The sequence below is a fragment of the Agelaius phoeniceus genome, chromosome 32 (genome assembly GCF_051311805.1).
Source record: "Agelaius phoeniceus isolate bAgePho1 chromosome 32, bAgePho1.hap1, whole genome shotgun sequence".
Lineage (NCBI taxonomy): Eukaryota > Metazoa > Chordata > Aves > Passeriformes > Icteridae > Agelaius > Agelaius phoeniceus.
The window spans coordinates 1,569,421-1,592,021 of NC_135296.1; the positions used below are offsets into that span (position 1 = coordinate 1,569,421).

Consider the following 22,601-nt stretch of genomic DNA (forward strand, 5'->3'; position numbering starts at 1 on the left):
GACACAGGCCCCAGGGTATGGTCAGAAAAATCCCAAACATCGCTCGGAGGCCCCAAAATCGCCTTTATTGATCAACAAACGGGGCCGGGCCGGAAATGGGGGAAAATGGGGGAGGGAACTGGGATATACTGGGAGGTACTGGGAGCACTGGGCTGGCTGCACTGGTCCGGACTGGTCTGTACTGGGTTATACTGGTTTGTACTGGTTTGTACTGGGTTTTACTGGTGGGGCCCTATTGGTAGTAGAGCTCCAGGTTCATCCCGTCGTGGATCTCATCTGGAGGCGCCGTCAAGAAAAACAAATTTGGGGTTTTTGGTGGGTGGGGTGGGAGGGTTTGGGGTTGGGGAGTTTCTGGGGGGGGTTTGGGGTTTTTGGGGTTCTGGAGGTGGTTGGGGTTGGAGGATTTGGGGGTTTTTGGGGTGTTTTGGGTCAGATTTTTGGGTTGAAGGATTTTGGGAAGAGGATTTGGGTTTTTTGGGGTGCTTGGAGTTTTGGGCTTCAAGGATTTTGGGGAGAGTCTCTGGGAGGATTTTGGGGGTTTTGGGGTTCTGGAGGTGTTTGGGTTGGAGGATTTGGGGTTTCTTTTGGTGTTTGGGGTTGGGGTTTTGGGGTTGAAGGGTTTTGGGGAGGAGCTCTGGGGTTTTTGGGCTTCTGGGGGTTTTGGGTGTTTAAGGTTAGGGTTTTGGGGTTGAAGGGTTTTGGGAGAGTTTCTGGGGAGTTTTGGGGTTCTGGGGCTTTTGGGGTTCTGGAAGTGGTTGGGGTTGGAGGATTTGGGGCTTTGGGGGTTTTTTTTGGGTGAGATTTTTGGGGTTAAAGGATTTTGGGAGTTTTGGGGTTAAAGGATTTTGGGAAGAGTTTCTGGGGGTTTTTGGGGTGTTTTGGGTTGGGGTTTTGGGGTTGGAGGATTTTGGGGAGGGGGTTGGGGTTGGAGGATTTGAGGGGTTTTTGAGGAGTTTTGGGTTAAAGAATTTTGGGGAAGGGTTCTGGGGGATTTTAGGGTTGAAGGGTTTTGGGGTTGGGGTTTTGGGGTTGAAGGATTTTGGGAAGAGTTTCTGGGGGTTTGAGGGTTCTGGGATTTTTGGAGTTTTGGGGGTATTTTAGGATCAGGTTTTAGGGGTTCGGGGGCGTTTGGGGTTGGTTGTGGGGGTTGAAGGATTTTGGGGAGAGTTTCTGGGGGGTTTTGGGGTTTTTGGGGTTCTGGGGGTGTTTGGGTTGGGTTTTAGGGGTTCTGGGGGTTTTAGGGTCAGATTTTTGGAGTCAGGTTTTTGGGGTTCTGTGGGGTTTTTGGGGTCAGGTTTTTTGGGTTCTGGGGTTGGGTTTTTGGGTTCAGGTTATTGGGAATCTGGGGGTTTTGGGGTTGGGTTTTTGGAGTTTTAGGGGTTCTGGGGTTGGGTTTTTGAGGTTCTCTGGGGTTTTTGGGGGTCAGGTTTTTGGGGTTTTTTTTGGGGTTCTGTGGGGGTTTTGGGGGTCAGGTTTTTGGGGTTTTTCTGGGGGTCAGGTTTTTTGGATTCTGGGGTTGGGTTTTTGGGGTTCTGGGGGGTTTTAGGGTCGGGTTTTTGGGATTCTGGGGGGGTTTTTGGGTCAGGTTTTTGGGGTTAGGTCTTGGTGGATACAGTCCCCAAGCGTGACGTGGTCTTTGAAGATCGTGTACCTGGGGGGGGGGGGGGAGGCGTCACCCCCTCCCCAAAACCCCAGAGCAGGGAGCACCCCCCCCCCCCCCCCCATGAACCCCCAAAACCCTGGGACTCCCTCCTGACCCCCCAAAATCCCCACTAGAGCCCCCATGAGCCCCCCAAACCCCTCAGGTGCCCCCCAAATGCCCCCTTAGAGCCCCCAAATGCCCTGGGGTTCCCCCAAAGCTCTCCCAACCCTCAGACCCTCCCCCAAACCCCCCAAGTGCCCCCCTAGAGTCCCCCCAAACCCCTCAGGTGGCCCCAAACCCCTCAGGTGCCCCCCAAGAGGGCCCCAAACCCTTCAGGCTCCCCCCAAACCCCTCCCCAAACCCCTAAAACGCCCCAGGTGTTCCCAAACCCCTCAGTGCCCTCTGAGAACCCCCCAAGTGCCCCCCAAACCCCTCAGGTGTCCCCAAAACCCCTGGGGTGTCCCCCTAGAGGCCACCAAACCCCTCCCCAAACCCCCTGTGCCTCCTCAGACCCTCCCCCAAAAACCCTCAGGTGCCCCCTAGAGCCCCCCAAACCCCTCAGGTGGCCCCTAAAACCCTTCAGGTGCCCCTCAAACCCCTTGTACCCCCCAGACGCCCCCAAAACCCCTCAAGTGCCCCCCCCCAGTCCTTTGGGGTTCCTCCCTAGAGCCCCCTCAAACCTTCCAGGGTGCCCCCAGATGCCCCCCCCAAGGTGCCCCCCAGATGCCCCCAATTGCCCCCAGGTGCCCCCAGTTGCTCCCCAGGTGCCCCCCAGTGCTCCCCAGAGCCTCCCAGGTGCCCTCAATGCCCCCAGGTGCCCCCAATGCCCCCCAGATGTCCCCCAATGCACCCCCCAAGTGCCTCCAATTCCCCACCAGGTGCCCCCAAAGCTCACCCAGATGCCCCCCAATGCCCCCAGATACCCTCCCATGCCCCCCCAGGTGTCCCCAATGCCCCCCATGTGCCCCCAGTGTGCCCCCAGATTCCCTCCAGGTGCCCCCAAAACCCCCCAGATGCCCCCAATTCCCCCCAGGTGCCCCCAATGCCCCCCCCAGATGCCCCCAATGCCCCCCAGGTGCTCCCCCAGATGCCCCCAATGCCCCCCCCCAAGGTGCCCCCCAGATGCCCCCAGTTCCCCCCAGATGCCCCCAATGTCCCCCAGATGCCCCCAATGCCCCCCCCCAGGTGCCCCCAAAGCCCCTTCAGATGCCCCCAGGTGCCCCCAATGCCCCCCATGCCCCCTAATGCCCTCCAGGTGCCCCCAATGCCCCCCAGATGCCCCCAATGCCCCCCAGGTGCCCCCAGTGCCCCCCCAGGTGCCCCAAATGCTTCCCCAGGTGCCCCCAATTCCCCCAAGGTGCCCCCAATGCCCCCTCAGGTGCCCCCAATGCTCCCCCCCAGATACCTCCCATGCCCCCCCCCAGATGCCCCCAGATGCCCCCCAGGTGCCCCCAATTCCCCCCAGATGCCCCCAATTCCCCCCCCATGTGCCCCCAATTCCCCCCAGGTGCCCCCCATGCCCCCCAATGCCCCCCATGCCCCAGACCATTTTTTGAGCACGATCTTGTCCCAGCGGGTGCCGGTCTGTGCCGCTATCAGCTTCTTCAGGTCCCGGATGGAATCCTCGGGGCTGCCCCGCCGTCAAGGAAAAGGGCACAGAGGGACCCCAAAACCGCCCCAAAACAACCCCAAAACCACCCCAAAGTAACCCCAAAAACCACCCCAAAATAACCCCAAAACCGTCCCAAAATAACCCCAAAAACCGCCCCAAAATAACCCCAAAAACCACCCCAAAACCGCCCCAAAATAACCCCCAAAACCGCCCCAAAATAACCCCAAAACCGTCCCAAAATAACCCCAAAAACCGCCCCAAAATAATCCCAAAATACCCCAAAACAACTCCCAAAATCCTTCAAAACTGCCCTCAAAACCTGCCCCAAAACAACCCCCAAAATCGCCCCAAAATATTCCAAAACTGCCCCCAAAACCACCTCAAAACAACTCCAAAATACCCAAAATAACCCCAAAACCACCCCAAAACAACTCCCAAAATCCTCCAAAACTGCCCCCAAAACCTGCCCCAAAATACCCCAAAGCCGCCCCAAAACAACCCCAAAACTGCCCCAAAACCGCCTCAAAACAACTCCCAAAATCCTCCAAACCTGCCCCAAATCTTCTAAAACCATCCCAAAACTGCCCCAAAACAACCACAAACCCTGCCCCAAAACCACCCCAAAATCCTACAAAACCACCCCAAACAGACCCAAAAACACACCCAAAACCTGCCCCAAAACTGCCCCCAAAACCGCCCCAAAATAACCCCAAAATCCTCAAAAACTGCCCCATAAACCGCCTCAAAACAATCCTAAAACCACCCCAAAACAACTCCAAAATACCCCAAAACTGCCCCAAAACCGCCTCAAAACAACCCCAAATCCACCCCAAAATCCTCCAAAACTACCCCAAAACAACCCTAAATCCACCTCAAAGCTGCCCCCAAAATCCTCTAAACCTGCCCCCAAATCTTCTAAAACCATCCCAAAACTGCCCCAAAACAACCACAAACCCTACCCCAAAACCCCCCCAAAATCCTCTAAAAACTCAAAACAACCCAAAACCTGCCCCAAAACAACCCCAAAATACCCCAAAACCGCCCCAAAATTGCCCCAAAAACCTGCCCCAAAACCACCCTAAAATCCTCCAAAACCGCCCTGAAACTGCCCCCAAAACCACCTCAAAACAACCCAAAACCTGCCCCAAAACAACTCCCAAAATCCTCCAAAACCGCCCCAAAACCGCCTCAAAACAACTCCCAAAACTGCCCCAGAATCTGCCCCAAAACAACCCTAAATCCACCTCAAACCTGCCCCCAAAACAACCCCCAAAATCCTCTAAACCTGCCCCCAAAACCTGCCCCAAATCTTCTAAAACCATCCCAAAACTGCCCCAAAACAACCACAAACCCTGCCCCAAAACCACCCCAAAATCCTCTAAAACAACCTCAAAACAACCCCAAAACCATCCCAAACAGTCCCCAAAAACACACCCAAAACACCCCAAAACCTGCTCTAAAACCATCCCAAAACTGCCCCAAAACAACTCCCAAATCACCCACAAACCCTGCCCCAAAACAACCCCAAAATCCTCCAAAACCAGCCCAAACACACCCAAAACCTGCCCCAAAACCTCAAAACAACCCCAAAATCCTCCAAAACCACTCCAGAACCTTCCCCAAACCCAAATCCCCCAGAACACCTCTAAAATCCAGTCTCACAAATGTCCTCACAAATGCCCCAAACCTCCCAAATCCCCCCAAAACCTCCCCAAATGCCCCCAAATCCCCCCAAATTCCCCAAGTCCTCCCAAAATGCCCCCAAATCCCCCCAAAAGCTTCCCCAAACCCCAAATCCCCCCCAGAACACCCCTAAAATCCCCCTAAATCCTCCTAAATGCCCCAAAACCTCCCCAAATCCCCAGAACCTTCCCCAAACCCCCCCAGAACGCCCCTAAAATCCCCCCAAAATCCTTCCTAAATCCCCCCAAAATCCCCCAGAACCTTCCCCAAACCCCAAATCCCCTCAAAACGCCCCTAAATCCCCCCAAAATCCTCCCAAATCTCCCCAGAACCTTCCCCAAACCGCCTCAGAACACCCCTAAAATCCCCCTAAATCCTCCCTAATGCCCCAAAACCTCCTCAAAACCTCCCCAAATCCCCCAAAATGCCCCCAAATCCCCCCAGAACCTTCCCCAAACCCCAAATCCCCACAGAAGGCCCCTAAATCCCCCAAATCCCCCCAGAACCTCCCCAAATTCCCCGAGAACCTTCCCCAAACCCCAAATCCCCCCAAAATGCCCCCTAAAATCCTCCCTAAATGCCCCAAAATCTCCCCAAATCCCCTCAGAACCTTCCCGAAACCCCTAATTCCCCCAGAACGCCCCTAAAATCCCCTAAAATCCTCCCCTCCCTAAATGCCCCAAATCCCCCAGAACCTTCCCCAAACCCCAAATCCCCCCAGAACGCCCCTAAAATCCTCCCTAAATGCCCCAAAACCTCCCCAAAACCTCCCCAAATCCCCCAGAACCTTCCCCAAACCCCCTCAGAACGCCCCTAAAATCCCCCCAAAATCCTCCCTAAATCCCCCAAATCCCCCAAAATCCCCCAGAACCTTCCCCAAACCCCAAATCCCCTCAGAACGCCCCTATAATCCCCCCTAAATGCCCCAAAATCTCCCCAAAACCTCCCCAAATCCCCCAGAACTTCCCCACACCCCCCAGAACGCCCCTAAATCCTCCCTAAATGCCCCAAGTCCCCCCAAAATGCCCCCAAATCCCCCCAAAACCTCCCCCAAACCCCAAACCCCCTCAGAACGCCCCTAAAATCCCCCCTAAATGCCCCAAAACCTCCCCAAATCCCCCCAAAATGCCCCCAAATCCCCCCCCAGAACCTTCCCCACACCCCAAATCCTCCCTCAGAATGCCCCTAAAATCCCTCAAAATCCTCCCTAAATGCCCCAAAACCTCCCCAAAACCTCCCCAAATCCCCCAGAACCTTCCCCAAACCCCCTCAGAACGCCCCTAAAATCCCCCCAAAATCCTCCCTAAATCCCCCAAATCCCCCCAAAATCCCCCAGAACCTTCCCCAAACCCCAAATCCCTCAGAACGCCCCTAAAATCCCCCCTAAATGCCCCAAAATCTCCCCAAAAACCTCCCAAAATGCCCCCAAATCCCCCCAGAACATCCCTAAAATCCTCCCTAAATGCCCCAAATCCCCCCCAAGTGCCCCAAATCCCCCCAGAACCTTCCCCAAACCCCAAATTCCCCTAAAATGCCCCCAAATCCCCCAATCCCCAGGTTTTCCAGCTGGGATATTTGCATTTCACCCGGACCTTCTTGCCCAGGCGGTCGTTGCAGACGACCTCGATCATGGGCTGGGAACAGAATGGGGGAAAATGGGGAAAAAATGGGAAAAATGGGGAAAAATGGGGGGAAAAGGGGAAAATGGGGGGAAATGGGGGAAAAGGGGGGAAAAGGGGGAAAAAAGGGGGGAAATGGGGGGAAAGGGGAAAAAATGGGGGGAAAAGGGGAAAATGGGAAAAAGGGGAAAAAGGGAAATGGGAATGGGGAAAAGGAGGAAAAAGGGAAATGGGGAAAGTGGGGAATATGGGAAAAAGGGGAAAAAAGAGGGGGAAAAGGGTGAAATGGGGATGGGAAATGGAAAAGGGGGGAAAATGGGGAAAAAGGGTGAAAGGGGAAATGGGGGTAAAGGGGGAAAAAGGGGAAAAAAGGGGAAAAATGGGAAAAATGGGGGGAAAAGGGGGGGAAGGGGAAAAAATGGGAGGGAAAAGGGGGAAAATGGGGAAAAAAGGGGAAAAATGGGAAAAAATGGGGGGAAATGGGAAAAATGGGGGGGAAGGGGAAAAAAGGGGGGGAAAGGGGAAATGGGGAAAAAGGGGAAATGGGAATATGGGAAAATGAGGATAAAGGGGAAGAGGGGAATAGGGAAAGGGGGAAAAGGGGAAAAAAGGGGGGAAAAGGGGGGAAAGGGAAAAAAAGAGGGGGAAAAGGGGAAAAAGGGGGAAAGGGGAAAAAAGGGGAAAAATGGGGAAAAAACAGGGAAAAAGGGAAAAAAGGGGGGAAAAAGGGGAAAAAAGGGGGAAATGGGAATGGAGGAAAAGGGAAATGGGAAATTGGAAAGGGGGGGAATGGGAAAAATGAGAAAAAAGAAGAAAAAGGGGAAAAAGGGGGAAAAGGGAAGAAGGGGAAATGGGGAAAAGGGGGAAAAAGAGGGGAAAAGGAGAAAAATGGGAAAGAAAGGGGAAAAACAGGAAATGGAGATGGAAATGGGAATGAGGGGAAATGGGGGCAAAGGGAATGTGGGAAATGGGGAAAAGGGGGTAAAAGTGGGAAAAATGCGGGAAAAGGGGAAAAAGGGAAATGGGAATGGGGAAAAGGAGGAAAAAGGGGGAAAGGGGAAATGGGGAAAAAGGGGAAATGGGGAATATGGGAAATGGGAATGTGGAAAAAAGGGGTGAGAAAGGGGGAAAGGGGGGAAAGGAAATGGGAATGAGGGGAAAGGGGAAAAGGCAAAAAAGGGGGAAAACAGGGAAAAAAGGGAGAAATGGGGAATGGGAAAAAGGGGGAAAAAAGGGGGGAAAAGGGGAAAAAAGGGAGAAAAGAATGAGGGGAATGAGGGAAAAAGGGAATATGGGAAAAAAAGAGGGGAAAGTAGAGGAAAAGAGGGAATGGGAATGGGGAAAGGGAAATGAGGGAAAAAGGGGGGAAAGGGAAATGGGAATGGGGAAAATGAGAAAAAAGAAGAAAAAGGGGGAAAAGGGGAAAATGGGAAATGGGGAAAAGGGGGAAAAGGGGAAAAAGAGGAAAAGAGGAAAAGGGGAATGGGAAAAGGGGAAATGGGAATATGGAAATGGGGAAAAATGGGGAAAGGGAAAAGGGGAAAAAGGGGGAAAAGGGGAAAAAGGGGGAAAAAGGGGGAAAGGGGACAAAGGGAAATGGGAATGGGGGAAATGGAAATGGGGAAAAGGAGAAAAAGAGCAAAAAGAGAGAAAATGGGAAAATGAGGGGAAAAGGGGAAATGGGGGAAAGGGAAATAAAGGGGGATAAAAGTGAGAAAAGGGGGGGAAAAGGGAAAATGAGAATGAGGGAAAAAGGGAGGAAAAGGGGGAAAGGGGAAATGGGGGAAAATGGGGGAAAATGGGGGAAAAGGGGATGAGAAAAAGGGGAAAAGGAAATTGAGAATGGGAATATGGGGAAAAAAGGGAAAAGGGGAAATGGAAAAGGAAATGGGGGAAAAGGAGGAAATGGAATGGGGAAAGGGAAAAGAGGATGAGAAATGGGGGGAAAGTGGGGAAAAGGGGGAAAAAGGAGGAAAAGGGGGAAATGGGAATGGGAATATGGCAAATGGAAATGGGAGGAAAAAGAGAAAAAGGGGAAATGGGGAAAAGGGAAGAAAGGGGGAAAATAGAAATGGGTAAATGTGGGAGAGGAGGGGAAAAGGGGCATTGGAATGAAGGGAAAGGGGGAAAGGGGAGATGGGAATGGGAAGAAGGGGGGGAAAGGAGAAATGGGAAATTGGAATGGGGGGATTGGGAAAAGGAGAAAAAGAGCAAAAAGGGAGAAAAGGCGGGAAAGAGGAAATGATAACGGGAAATGGAGGAAAAGAGAAAAAAAGGGAAAGTGGATGGAGAAAAGAGAAAGAGGAAAAGGGGAAACAGAAGAAAAGGGAAAAAAAGGGGAAGGGGGAAGAGAAAGGGGAAGGAAGAAAAGGAGAATGGAAAGGGAAAAAGGGGAAAAGGGAAAAGAGCGAAACGAAGAAAAGGGAAGGAGGAGGAGGAAAGGAGAAAAACGGAAAAGGAGAAGAGGAGGAAAAGGAGAAAAAGAGGATAAGGGGGAAAACCGGGAGGGAAAGAGGAGGAAAGAGGGAACAGGGAAAGAACGGGGGAAAGGGGGAAAAAGGGAAGCGGGGTCGGTAACGGAGGCAGCGAAACGGGAAAAGTCCCGGTCCCACCCCCGGGACCCCCCGAGGCCGCCCCCAGAACCGGCCCCGCTCCCTCTCGGACCCCCCGAGCACCCCCTGAGCCCCTTCGGGAGCCCAAAATTCCCCCCGGGACCCCCCAAAATCGCCCCCGGTACCTCCGGGGCCTCCTCGCTCCGCCACAGCCGCGCCGGAACCGGGGGTGACGTCAGAGAGGCGCGCCGGAAGTGACGTCATCGGGCAGCGCAAAGAGGCGGCCGGGCCTGAGGGGAACGGCTGGGGAATTTATTGAAGTTCATAAATTGATAACTTTTATAATGTGTTAAAGTTTATAAATTTATAAATTTATTAAAATTTTTCCCCAAAGTCGCTTTTTTTCTTCTTTTTTTTTTTTCTTCTCGGTTTGAGCAAAAGCGGCTTCAGAGCCTCATCCCGACCCACGGGGGAAATTTTCACCCCAAATGCCCCCAAAATCCCCCAAATCCACCCCAAATCTGCCCTAAATCCCCCAAACACGCCTAAAAACCCCAAATCCGCCCTAAATCCCCCCAAATCCACCCCAAATCTGCCTAAATCCAAACCAAACATCCCAGAATTCCCCAAAACAAGCCCTAAATCCCCCCCAAATTCCCAAACCAAACCAAATTCCTCCAAATCCCCTGCAGAACCCCTAAATCCTACCAAAATCCCCCAAATCCACCCCCAATCTGCCTGAATCCCCCGTCAGATTCCCCGAAGTTCCTCCAAATCCACTCTAAACCCCTCAAATCCCCCGATCCCTCCAAATCCACCCAAAATCCTCTTGAATTCACCTCAAGTCCCCTAAATCCACCCCAAATCCCCCATAAATCCCCCCAAACACCGCAGATTTCCCCAAATTCCTCCAAATCTCCCCATATTCACCCTAAATCCACCAAAATCTCCCCCAAATTCACTCAAATTCCCCTTAATCCCCAAAATCCCTCAAATCCCCCCCTAAACCCCCCATAACCCTCCAGATTCCCCAAATCCACCCCAAATCCCCCTAAATTCCCCCAAATCTCCCCAGATCCCCCCAAATCCAACTCATATCCCCCATATCCACCCCAAATCCCCCTAACCCCCCCCAAACACCCAGATTCCCTCAAATTCCTCCAAATCTCCCCATATTCACCCCAAATCCACCCCAAATCTCCCCTAAATCCCCCAAATCCAACCCAAATTCCCCCAAATCCCCCAAATCCTGGGACAAAGGGGGACTGGGGGGATCTGGGGGGATTTGAGGGGGATTTTGGGAGATTCAGGAGAAACCCTGGGCTGTGAGGAGCTGGGTGGAATTCCCAGAGCAGCTGCAGCCAGGGAGGGAGGGCAGGGATGGAGTTTGGGATGAAGGTTTGGGGTGAAGGTTTGGGGTGAACATCTGGAATGAAGATTTGGGGTGAAGTTTTGGGGTGAACATCTGGGATGAAGTTTTGGGATGAAGGTCAGAGATGGATTTTGGGATGAAGGGCAGGGATGGATTTTGGGATGAAGGGCAGGGATGGATTTTGGGATGAAACTTTGGGGTGAAGGTCAGGGATGAAGATCTGGGATGGAAGATACAAGCAAGGATGGAGATTTGGGATGGGTTTCTGGGATGAAGGTCTGGGATGGAGATCAAGGATGGATTTTGGGATGAAAGTTTGGGATGGAGGACACAACAGGGCTGAAGGTCAGTGTGGAGATCACAGCCAGGGATGAAGATGTGGGATGGGTTTTGGGATGAATTTTGGGATGAAAGTTTGGGATGGAAATCTGGGATGGAGGACACAGCTGAGGATGGAGATTTGGGATGGATTTCTGGATGAAGGTTGGGGAGGAAGGTTTAGGATGGATTTTGGGATGAAGGTCAGGGATGGAGGATGCAGTCAGGGCTGAAGGTCATTGTGGAGATCACAGCCAGGGATGGAGATTTGGGATGAATTTCTGGATGAAGGTTTGGGATGGAAGTTTGGGATGGAGATCAGAGATGGATTTTGGGATGAAAGTTTGGGATGGAGGTGGAGGATGAAGGACAGGGATGGATTTTGGGATGGAGGTCAGGGATGAAGGTTTGGGATGAAGGTCAGGGATGGAAATCAGGGATTGATTTTAGGATGAAGGTTTGGGATGGAGGTCAGGGATGGATTTTGGGATGGAGGTCAAGGATGAAGGTCAGGGATGGAGGACACAGCCAAGGATGGAGGCAGGGATGGATTTTGGATGGAGATTTGGGATGGAGATCAGGGATGGAGGATTCAGGCTGAAGGTCAGGGTGGAGATCACAGCCAGGGATGAAGATGGGGGATGAATTTCTGGGATGAAGGTCTGGGATGAAGGTCAGGGATGGAGGGCACAGCCAGGGATGAAGGTTTGGGATTATGGTCTGGGATGAAGGTTTACGATGGATTTTGGGATGAAGGTCTGGGAGGAAGGGCAGGAATGGATTTTGGGATGAAGGTTTACGATGAAGGTCAAGGATGAAGGACACAGCCAGGGATGGTCAGTTTGGAGATCACAGCCAGGGATGAAGATATAGGATGGATTTCTGGGATGAAGGTCAGGGATGAAGGTCAGGGATGGAAGGCACAGCCAGGGATGAAGGTTTGGATGAAGGTCTGGGATAGAGGGCAGGGATGGATTTTGGGATGAAGGTTTGGGATGGAGGGCAGGGATGGATTTTGGGATGAAGGTCTAGGATAGAGGGCAGGGATGGATTTTGGGATGAAGGTCTGGATAGAGGGCAGGGATGGATTTTGGGATGAAGGTCTGGGATAGAGGGCAGGGATGGATTTTGGGATGAAGGTTTGGGATGGAGGACCCAGCCAGGGATGCAGGGCAAGGATGGAGGTCAGGGTGGAGATCACAGCCAGGGCTGAAGATGTGGGACAGATCTCTGGGATGAAGGTTTGGGATGGACGGCAGGGATGGATTCTGGATGAAGGTTTGGGATGAAGGTTTGGGGTGAAGGTCAGGGATGGAGGACACAGCTGAGGATGGAGTTTTGGGATGGATTTTGGGATGAAGATCACAGATGAAGGTCAGGGAGCGCTGGATGAGCAGAGGCACCTCCAGGCCACCGCCCAAAAGGGCACAGACCATGGTGGCACCAGCTGGAGCTGTGGGATGGCAATGGGGACAGGGATGGGGACGGGGACGAGGACAGGGAGGGGATGGGGAACAGGGATGGGACGGGGACAGGGACAGGAATTAAAGTTTTAATGAAGGAGTTTTGCACAGGAGCACTGGGAGTGAACTGGAGCCCTGGGAGCAAACTCGGAGCGCTCAGAGTGAACTGGGAGCACTGGGTGGAACTGGGAGCAGGGAGAGGAACCAAGGAGCACTACTGGGAGCACTGAGTGGAACTGGGAGCACTGGGAATGAACTGGAGCGCTGGGAATGAACTGGGAGCACTGAGTGGAACTAGGAGCGCTGGGAATGAACTGGGAGCGCTGGGTGGAACTGGGGAGCGCTGGGTGGAACTGGGAGCGCTGGATTTCCCGCCCCCGCCGCGTCCCTCGGTCACTTTCGCGCCTCCCAAACGGCGCCTCTGGGATCTGCCCAGCGACCGGTGATGTCACCAACATCGCTGGCTGCCATTGGCTGCGGCGCGGCGGCGGCGCCAATCACGAGCGGGGGCGGGGCCGAGGCCCCAGCGCTGGGTCTGGGGGCGCTCCGGGGGGCTCCTGGGGGGCAGCGAGGGGACAGAGGGACCCCCGGCACCGGGACCCCCTGAACTCCCCATTCCCGGGCATGGAGACCCTCCCGAACCTCTGGGCACGGAGCCCCCCTGCCCTCCCTTCTCCGCCACTGGGACCACCCTGTACCCCCTCATCCTGAACGGGGACCCCCTGTACCCCTCATCCTGAACGGGACCCCCTGTACCCCCTCATCCTGAACCGGGAACCCCCTGTACCCCTTATCCTGAACTGGGACCCCCCTGTACCCCCTTATCCCTGAACGGGGACCCCCTGTACCCCCTTATCCTGAACCGGGAGCCCCCGTACCCCCTTATCCTGAACCGGGACCCCCCTGTACCCCTTATCCTGAACCGGGACCCCCCGTACCCCCTCATCCTGAACCGGGACCCCCCCTGTACCCCCTTATCCTGAACTGGGACCCCCTGTACCCCCCTCATCCTGAACGGGACCCCCTGTACCCCCTCATCCTGAACGGGGACCCCCTGTACCCCCTCATCCTGAACGGGGACCCCCTGTACCCCCTCATCATGAACCGTGACCCCACTGTACCCCCTTATCCTGAACGGGACCCCCTGTACCCCCTTATCCTGAACCGGACCCCCCCCGTACCCCCCTTATCCTGAACCGGGACCCCCCTGTACCCCCCTATCCTGAACCGGGACCCCCCTGACCCGCCCATTCCCGGGCACGGGACCCTCGGCAGCCGCTGTTTGCTTGCACCGGGAGCCTCCTGCACACCCTGCACCCCCCCGATCTCCTCACTGGGCACCCCCTGGGACCTCCAGCCTTCTATTGTGGGACCCCCTGAAGCTCCCAGCCGCCCCCCATGGGACCCCCTGCAGCCCCCGATGCGCTCCTCTCCCCAAACCCCAAACCCTGGGGCTCCTTTGGCTGCTCCCAGCCTGGAGAAAGCCCTGAGCCCCCCGGAGCGCAGCGATGGGGATGGAGCCGAGTCACAGCTCCAGGAGGGCAGTGGCAGATTTCATTCTCAGCACGGAGCAGGAGCTGGGGGGCTCCCCAAAGGTGGGGGGTTCCCACAAAGGCTGGGGGGTTCCCCAAATCCCCAAAGGTGGGGGGGTTCCCCCAAGATGGGGGGTTCCCCAAAGGTGGGGGTTCCCCCAAAGGCCGGACCTCCAATGGTCATAGCAGGGGCCGGGGGTTCCCCAAAGGTGAGGGGTCCCTAGAGGCTGGGGTGCCACAAAGGCCGGACCCTCGATGATCACAGCAGGAAACGGGGGTTCCCCCAAGATGGGGGGGGTTCCCCCAAAGGTGGGAGGGTTCCCCAAAGGTGGGGGTTTCCCAAAGGTGGGGGTTCCCCCAAAGGTGGGGGTTCCCCCAAAGGTGGGGGGTCCCCCAAAGGTGGGAGGGTTCCCCAAAGGTGGGGGTTCCCCCAAAGGTGGGGGTTCCCCAAAGGTGGGAGGGTTCCCCAAAGGTGGGGGTTCCCCCAAGATGTGGGGGTTCCCCAAGGGCCGCTCCCCTCTCCCCCCCTCAGCAAAGCTTTGCACGATCGGGACATTTTAACGAGCGGAGGCGTCAGCGCTCATCGGTTACAGACATTGGCAGAACTTTTGATTAATTAAGGATTAATTAATGAATTAATTTCGCCGTTTGCTGCTTCTGTCTCCCCCCTCCCGTGCAATGACCCCGGGGTGCAGCTCTGCCCTTGCTGGAGCCACTGCTGGGGTGTCCTGAGCAGGCAGCGATGGCTCCACGGGGCTGGAGGAGCTGCTGGGGGCATCTCCAGCGCCGGAATTCCCTTTGCTCGCAGGAATCGCTCAGGGCGAGCGCTCAGAGCTGCCAATGATCGGGGACAGGGACAGGGACAGGACAGGGACAGGACAGGGACAGGACAGGGACAGGACAGGGACAGGGACAGGGACAGGGACAGTGAGGACAGGGACAGGGACAGGGACAGTGACAGGGACAGGGACAGGGTCAGGGAGAGGGACAGTGAGGTCAGGGACAGGACAGTGACAGGACAGGGACAGGGACAGGGACAGGGACAGGGACAGGGACAGGGACAGTGAGGACAGGACAGTGAGGACAGGGACAGGGACAGTGAGGACAGGGACAGTGAGGACAGGGACAGGAACAGGGACAGGGACAGGGACAGGGACAGAGACAGGGACAGGGACAGGGACAGGGACAGTGAGGACAGGGACAGGGACAGGGACAGGGACAGGACAGGGACAGGGACAGGGACAGGGACAGTGAGGACAGGGACAGTGACAGAACAGGGACAGGGACAGGGACAGGAACAGGGACAGGACAGGGACAGGGACAGGGACAGTGAGGACAGGGACAGGGACAGAACAGGGACAGGGACAGTGAGGACAGGGGACAGGGACAGGGACAGGGACAGGGACAGTGAGGACAGGGACAGACCCAACCTGGCCCCTCCCACACCCCCAGCCTGGCCCAACGGGGTCCCCAAAACCCCCAGGTCCTGTCACTCCTGGGGGCCTCTGTCCCCCCAGTGCTCCCAGTGTCACATATGACACTCCAGTATAACCAGCACTGGGTTACTGGGCCAGCTCCCCCCAGTACTCCCAGTATCCCTTTCCAGTGACCCCCCAATACCCCCACGTCCCTCCCAGTTCCCCCCAGTATCCCCTCCCAGTATCCCCCAAGATCCCCCCCAGTGCCCCCAGTGCTCCCAGTCCCCATTCCCAGTGCTCCCAGTGCTCCCAGTCCCCATCCCCAGTGCTCCCATTGCTCCCAGTGCTCCCAGTGCCCATTCCCAGTGCTCCCAGTGCTCCCAGTACCTGGCCCCTCCCGGGCTGGGGGGGCAGCGCTGGGGCCGGGGGGGGCCCGGGGGGCTGCGGGGGGAGGGGCAGAGATCAGAGGGGGAGGGGAGGGGGGTCCCACCCCAAACTGGGGGGGGGAGGGGGCTCGGAGGATTTGGGGGGGTCTCGGTTAAAGGGGAATTGGGGGGGGGGATGAATTTGGGGGGTCCTGGGGGGGTTTGGGGGGGGCAAAGGGGGAGTTTCGGGGGGGGTCCCAGCCCTGGGGGGGTCTGGGGGAGGGGCGGGGCCCAGGGATGGGGTTCAGGGGGATTTTAGGGGTGGGGATTGTTCTGGGGAGGGGGTTATTGTGGGGGGGTTATTGTGGGGAGGGGGATTATTTGGGGGGGTGAGGATTGTTTTGGGGGAGTTCTTTTGGGATGGGGATCACTTTGGGATGGGGATCATTTTGGGATGGGGATCACTTTGGGATGGGGATCACTTTGGGATGGGGATCATTTTGGGATGGGGACTATTTTGGGATGGGGATCATTTTGGGATTGGGATTATTTTGGGATGGGGATCATTTTGGGATGGGGATCATTTTGGGGGGTATTTGGGGGGATTGGGTGATTTTAGGGAGGGGGATATTTTGGGGAGGGGGATTATTTGGGGTGGGAAATTGTTGGGGGGGTCTTTTGGGGGTTGGGGGTTATTTGGGGAGGGGGGATTACATTGAGGGGATGATTTGGGGGGGACAGGGATGATTTCGGGGGGGGGTCCCTCACCTGTCCGGCCGTGCACGAACCAGAGCCCCCCCGCCAGCGCCGCCCCCACCACGAAGGCACCGAAGGAAACGGCGGCCACGGCCCCGGGGGGCACGGGGGGGGCTGGGGGGGCAGCGTCAGCCCCCCAAAATCGTGACACCCCCAAATGTGGGGGCCGGGAGTCCCCAAATTCCCCCCTAAACCCCCCCTGGGGCCGGAACCCCCCAAATTCCCCCCTAACGCCCCCCCAAAGGGACCTCAGGGTTCGGGACCCCCCCCCAAAAGGGAACCCAGAGCCCCGAGACCCCCCCAGCCCCACAAACACCCCCAGGAAGGACCCGGGATTCGCGACCCCCCCGCAGCCCCCCCAAAACCCCCCCCAAGGGGTCCGGAAACCCCCAAAATCCCCCCCAAATCCCCCCAAAAGGGACCCAGGAGTTCGGGACCCCCCCCCCCCCCCCATAAAAAGAGCCGGGGGTCTCCTCCCCACCCTCCCAACCCCCCCCCGGGAAGGACCCAGCGCTCCGGGACCCCCCCAAAAAGACAATCGGGGCTCCGGGACCCCCCAAACTCCCCAGTCCCGGGGGTCCCGGTGCCGCCCCCCCCCCCCCATTCCTGTCACTCACCCGCGGGGGGGGCCCGGGGCCGCTCCCGGGGTGGGGGCGGGGGGCGCGGGAGGGGCGGGAGCGGCGGGAACGGCAGCGGGGGGAGCCCCGGGGGGGCACCTGGGAGGGGAGGGGCGGTTATTGGGGGGCACCGGGAGCGGGGGGGGGGGAATTGGGGGTCCCAGCTGTGGGGGGGGTCCCGGTTTGGGGAGGGGTCCCGGTTGGCCGGGGGGAGGGATTTGGGGGTCCCGGTTTGGGGGGTCCCGGTTGGGCCGGGGGTGTCCCGGGAAGGGGGGGGGGGGTCTCTGTCAGGGGGTCCCGAGTTACGGGCGGTCCCCAGGGGGGTCTCGGTTGGGGGTCCCGGGGGGGTTTGGGGGGGTCCCCGCCCGGGGGTCTCGGTGAGGGGGGTCCCAGTGAGGGGGTCCCAGTGGGGGGGTCCCGGGGTTGGAGCGGAGTTTGGGGTTCTGGGGTCCCCAGGGGAGGTCCCGGGGGTGTCCCCGCCCGGGGGTCCCGTACCGGGCGCGGGGGTCGCGGGTGTCCCCAGGGTCACCACGATCGGGCGGGTCACGGTGCGCAGCGCGCGCCCGGGGGCGGGGCCGGAGCGGGGCCGGGGGGCGGGGCCTGAACCGGAGGCTCCGCCCCCTGGGCGGGGACAAAGCTCGGCCCGGCACTGGGGGAAGGGGCGGCGTTAACGGGGGCGGGACCGGGGGGCGGCACCTCCACAGCCCCCCGGTGTCCCCGGTGCCACCCCCGGTGTCCCCCGGCTCCCGGTGCTGCCATGGCCCCGCTCCCGCTGTCCCCTGTTCCCGGTGGGTGTCCCCAGCGTGTCCCACTCCCGGTTCAGGGCTGTCCCCATCCCCCGTGTCCCCCATTCCTGGTGTCCCCCATTTCCTTTGTATCCCCATTCTCGTTATCCCATTGTTATCCCATTGTCTCCCCATTCCAATTATCCCCATTCCCAGTGTCCTGTTATCCTGCTGTTATCCCGTTATCCCACCCCCATTATCCCATTCCTGCTATCCCTGTTATCCCATTGCTGTCCCACTGTTATCCCACCCCTGTTATCCCATTTTTCCCTTTCCCACTATCCCCGTTATCCCATCCCCATTACCCCGTTATCCCATCACCGCCCGGCTGTTATCTCATTCCCATTATCCCATTATCCCATTGGTATCCCATTCCCATTATCCCATTATCCCATTGCTATCCCATTATCCCCATTATCCCACGCCCGCTATCCCGTTATCTCATCACTATCCTGTTATCCCATCCCTGTTATCCCATCACTATCCCGCTCTTACCCCATTATCCCATTCCCAATGTCCAGTTATCCCGTCCAAGTTATCCCATTCCCGCTATCCCCGTTATCCCATTGCTGTCCCGTTATCCCACCCCCATTACCCCACCATGGTCCCACTGTTACCCCATTCCTGTTATCCCCATTCCCATTATCCCGTTATTCTGCTGCAGTCCTGCACTGCCCCGCTGTTATCCCATCACTATCCCGTTATCCCATTATCCCGTTATCTCTGTTATCCCACCCCTGTTATCCCACTGCAGTCCCGCTGTTACCCCCATTCCCATTATCCCGTTATCCCTTTATCCCCGTTATCCCATCCCCATTATCCCATCCCCGTTATCCCACTGCTATTCCATTATCCCATCCCTGTTATCCCACCCCTGTTATCCCATCCCCATTATCCCACTGCTATCCCATTATCTCATCCCCGTTATCCCACTCCCATTATCCCACCCCTGTTATCCCATCCCCGTTATCCCACCCCCGTTATCCCATCCCCATTATCCCACTGCTATCCCGTTATCCCACCCCCGTTATCCCACTCCCATTATCCCATCCCCGTTATCCCACCTCCATTATCCCACTGCTATCCCATTATCCCATCCCTGTTATCCCACCCCCGTTATCCCACTCCTGTTATCCCATCCCCGTTATCCCATCTCCGTTATCCCCCCCCGTTATCCCACTGCTATCCTGTTATCCCATTCCCATTATCCCACCCCTGTTATCCCACTCCCGTTATCCCATTGCTATCCCATTATCCCATCTCCATTATCCCACTGCTATCCCGTTATCCCATCCCCGTTATCCCACCCCCTGTTATCCCACTCCTGTTATCCCATCCCCGTTATCCCACCCCCGTTATCCCATCCCCGTTATCCCATCTCCGTTATCCCCCCCCCCGTTATCCCCACTGCTATCCCGTTATCCCACCCCCATTATCCCACCCCCGTTATCCCACCCCCATTATCCCACCCCCCGTTATCTCCCGTCCGGCGGCGCCGCTGCCGGGCCGGTACCGTGGGGCAGCCCGGGCGGGGTCCCGGTGCCGGTGCCGGTGCCGGTCCCGGTGCGGTGGCGGCAGAGGCTCAGGCGGCAGTGCAGGAACTGCAGCGGCTCCGGGAACCGCGCCGGGAGCACGAACGAGCCCCGGAGCCGCCGCCGCGCCCGCCCCGCGCCGCAGCCGCCCCGCAGCACCACGAGCGGCCGCGGCAGCGGGGCGGGACCCCGGGGCGGGCCCGGGGACGAGCGCGGGGACACGAAACAGCGGCGGAGCGAGAAACCGAGCCCGGGGGGAGCGCGGGACAGCGACACCTGCGGGGACACGGACAGGGACAGGGGGTCATGGGGACAGCGACACCGGGACAGCGACACCGGGACAGGGACAGGGACACCTGCGGCGACACGGACAGGGACTGGGGGTCATGGGGACAGCGACACAGGGACAGGGACAGGGACAGAGGGGTCACAGGGGGGACAGCGACACCTGCGGGGACACGGACAGGGACAGGGGTGTCATGGGGGGACAGCGACACCGGGACAGGGACAAGGGGGTCACAGAGGGATCACAGGGACAGCGACACCTGCGCAGGGGACAGGGACAGAGGAGGGGTCCCGGCGGGAGGGAGACACCTGGATAGGGACAGGGACGGGGGGACAGAGAGGGGGACACGGGGGGGACACGGGGACACACGGGGGGACACGGGAGCGATGGGGATCGGGACCCCCCCCGTTCCCCCCTCACCTGCACGAACACGCCCCCTCCAGTGCCCCCCCCCGCCGTGTCCCCCCCCCGTGTCCCCGTGTTCCCCTCTCCTGTCCCCTCACCTGTCGCCTGTCCCCTCACCTGCAGGAACACGCATCCCCTCACCTGTCCCACGTGTCCCCCCTGTCCCCTCACCTGCAGGAACACCGTCCCCATTGTCCCCTCACCTGCAGGAACATGTATCCCCCCGTGTCTCACCTGTCCCCTGTCCCCTCCTCTGTCCCCTCACCTGTCCCCCGTGTCCCCTGTATCCCTCGTGTCCCTCACCTGCAGGAACACCGTCCCCGTGTCCCCACTGTCCCCCATGTCCCCATTGTCCCCTCACCTGCAGGAACACGGTCCCCGTGTCCCCATTGTCCCCTCACCTGCAGGAACACGGTCCCCGTGTCCCCATTGTCCCCTCACCTGCAGGAACACGCGTCCCCCCGCGGGCACCGCTCTCGGTCCCGGGGCCGCTCCGAACTCGGGGGAGGCGGCGACGTCCAGGCGGAGCCGGGGGGGGCGGGGCGGGCACTGGGGCTGAGGGGCGGAGTCAGCGCGGGCCCCGCCCCCAGTGAGGCCAACCAGGGACATCCCAGCGCCACCAGTAACCCCCAGTGCCACCAACCAGTGCCATCCCAGTGCCACCAGTAACCCCCAGTGAAACCAACCAGGGACATCCCAGTGCCACCAGTGCCACCAACCAGGGACATCGCAGCGCCACCAGTGCCACCGGTGACATCCCAGTGCCACCAGTGCCATCCCAGTGCCACCAGTAGCCCCCAGCGACCTCCCAGTAACCCCCAGTGACCTCCCAGTAACCCCCAGTGCCACCAGTAACCTCCCAGTGCTCCCAGTTCCCTCCCTCCCGCTTTCAACCCAGTTCCCCCCAGTGCTCCCCTGTGACACTCCCAGTGCTCCCAGTTCCCTCCCAGTCACCCCCAGTGCCCCCTCCCACTCACCCTCAGTTCCTCCCAGTTCCCCCCAGTGCTTCCAGTTCGCCCCATTTCCCCCCAGTGCTCCCAGTTCCCCCCAGTTCCCTCCCAGTACATCCCAGTTCCCCCCATTTCCCTCCCAGTACATCCCAGTTCCCCCCAGTGCTCCCAGTTCCCCCCAGTTCCCCCCAGTGCTCCCAGTTCCCTCTCAGTACATCCCAGTTCCCTCCAGTTCCCCCCCAGTACATCCCAGTTCTCCCCAGCGCTCCCAGTTCCCTCTCAGTACATCCCAGTTCCCCCCAGTTCCCTCCCAGTACATCCCAGTTCTCCCCAGCGCTCCCAGTTCCCTCCCAGTACATCCCAGTTCCCCCCAGTTCCCTCCAGTTCCCCCCAGTGCTCCCAGTTCCCCCCAGTTCCCCCCAGTTCCCCAGTGCCGCACTCACCCCGGGCCGGTCCCCGCTGCAGCGCGCCCTGGGGGCTCTCGGGGGGGACACTGGGGGTCCCGGGGTGGGGGCGGGGTCACCCCACGGCCAGCCCGGGGGGGGCCCTGGGGGCGGTGACACCTCTGGGTGTCCCCTCCAGGCCACCCGGCCCCCCCCGACACCCAGGACCCCCCCGTGCCCCGGGTCCCCCCCCAGTGTCCCCCCCGGGACCCTCCTGGTCCCCCCAAAGTCCCCCCCGGGGTCCCCCAATGTCCCCCCCAGGACGCTCCTGTCCCTTCCTGTCCCCCCCATGTCCCCTCCTGTCCCCCCCACCTGCGGGACCCCCCCCGGGCAGGAGGAAGATGAGGATGAGGACGGGGAGGGCCCGGGGGGTGCCCGGTGGCGCTGCCATCCTGTCCTCGCTGTCCCCAAGGTGTCCCCGCTGTCCCCAAGGTGTCCCCGCGGCTCCCGCCCACGCTGGGGGGATGTCCCCGTGTCCCCTCCGCCCCCCCCGTCGCCATGGTGACACCCTTGGGCCGCGGGGACGTCACGGGGGTGGCACCCGAGTGCCCCCGCATGTCCCTGAGGTGCCACCGGTGTCCCCGCCCCGATGTCCCCAGTGCCCTCCCCGGTGTCACCCGGACCCTCCAGCTGTCCCTGCTGTCCCTCCGGGTCCCCAACCCCGTGGTCTCTGCCACCCTCCCGTGCCCGTGTCCCCCCCGTGTCCCCGGTGTCCCCTGTGCCATCCCCTCCTGTGTCCCCAGTGTCACTCGTGTCCCTCCGCTGTCCCCAGCCCCGATGTCCCCACCCTCCACCCTCCTGTCCCCATCCTGATGTCCCCAAGATCCACCTGTGCCACCTCCATCTGTGTCCCTGTCCCCATCCCAATGTCAGCCTGTCCCCAATGTCCCACCTCTCCTGTCCCCAGTGTCCCCAACGTCCCATCTCTCGTGTCCCCAATGTCCCCACCCTCCACTTTCCTGTCCCTGTCCTCAGTGTCCCCATCCCCTTTCCCCATGTCCCCCTGCGCTTCCCCATGTCCCAATGTCCCCCCTCCCCATCTGTGTCCCCAATGTCCCCGTGTCCCCCCTCTTCATCTCAGTGTCCCCAATGTCCCCCTGTGCTTCCCCAATGTTCCCCCGTATTTCCCTGTGTCCCCACTGTCCCATGTCCATCCCAATGTCCCCGTGTCCCCATCCCAATGTCCCAGTGTCCCCCCTCCCTATCCCAATGCCCTCAGTGTCCCCAGTGTCCCCATATCCCCGTCCCAGT

The 22,601-nt window shown here is 58.9% G+C and overlaps 2 protein-coding genes across 2 annotated transcripts; both read right to left on the reverse strand.

Annotated features, from left to right (window-relative positions):
* Positions 1 to 43: 43 nt before the first annotated feature.
* Positions 44 to 6,633, reverse strand: UBL5 (ubiquitin like 5). Its single transcript, XM_077192279.1, has 4 exons — positions 6,513 to 6,633; positions 3,189 to 3,272; positions 1,614 to 1,651; positions 44 to 276 (listed from the first exon to the last, which is right to left on the reverse strand). Exons 1-4 carry the CDS (start codon positions 6,566 to 6,568, stop codon positions 233 to 235), a joined length of 222 nt encoding a protein of 73 aa, XP_077048394.1. The 5' UTR covers positions 6,569 to 6,633; the 3' UTR covers positions 44 to 232.
* A 2,710-nt stretch (positions 6,634 to 9,343) lies between these two features.
* Positions 9,344 to 21,641, reverse strand: TGFBR3L (transforming growth factor beta receptor 3 like). Its single transcript, XM_077192225.1, has 8 exons — positions 21,351 to 21,641; positions 20,399 to 20,512; positions 19,275 to 19,542; positions 17,445 to 17,606; positions 16,950 to 17,048; positions 16,345 to 16,446; positions 15,550 to 15,652; positions 9,344 to 9,398 (listed from the first exon to the last, which is right to left on the reverse strand). Exons 1-8 carry the CDS (start codon positions 21,639 to 21,641, stop codon positions 9,344 to 9,346), a joined length of 1,194 nt encoding a protein of 397 aa, XP_077048340.1.
* Between the last annotated feature and the right edge of the window lie 960 nt (positions 21,642 to 22,601).

Coding starts and splice junctions, on each gene's coding strand:
- TGFBR3L (XM_077192225.1), bottom strand. CDS start 21,641: ATGGGGGGGACAGGAAGGGACAGGAGCGTCCTGGGGGGGACATTGGGG. Junction 17,607..19,274: donor GACCGGCACCGGCACCGGCA/CCGGGACCCCGC, acceptor AACGCCGCCCCT/TCCCCCAGTGCCGGGCCGAG. Junction 15,653..16,344: donor GTTCGTGCACGGCCGGACAG/GTGAGGGACCCC, acceptor CTCCCCCCGCAG/CCCCCCGGGCCCCCCCCGGC.
- UBL5 (XM_077192279.1), bottom strand. CDS start 6,568: ATGATCGAGGTCGTCTGCAACGACCGCCTGGGCAAGAAGGTCCGGGTG. Junction 3,273..6,512: donor AAGGTCCGGGTGAAATGCAA/ATATCCCAGCTG, acceptor ACGGCGGGGCAG/CCCCGAGGATTCCATCCGGG. Junction 1,652..3,188: donor AAGATCGTGCTCAAAAAATG/GTCTGGGGCATG, acceptor CCCCCCCCCCAG/GTACACGATCTTCAAAGACC.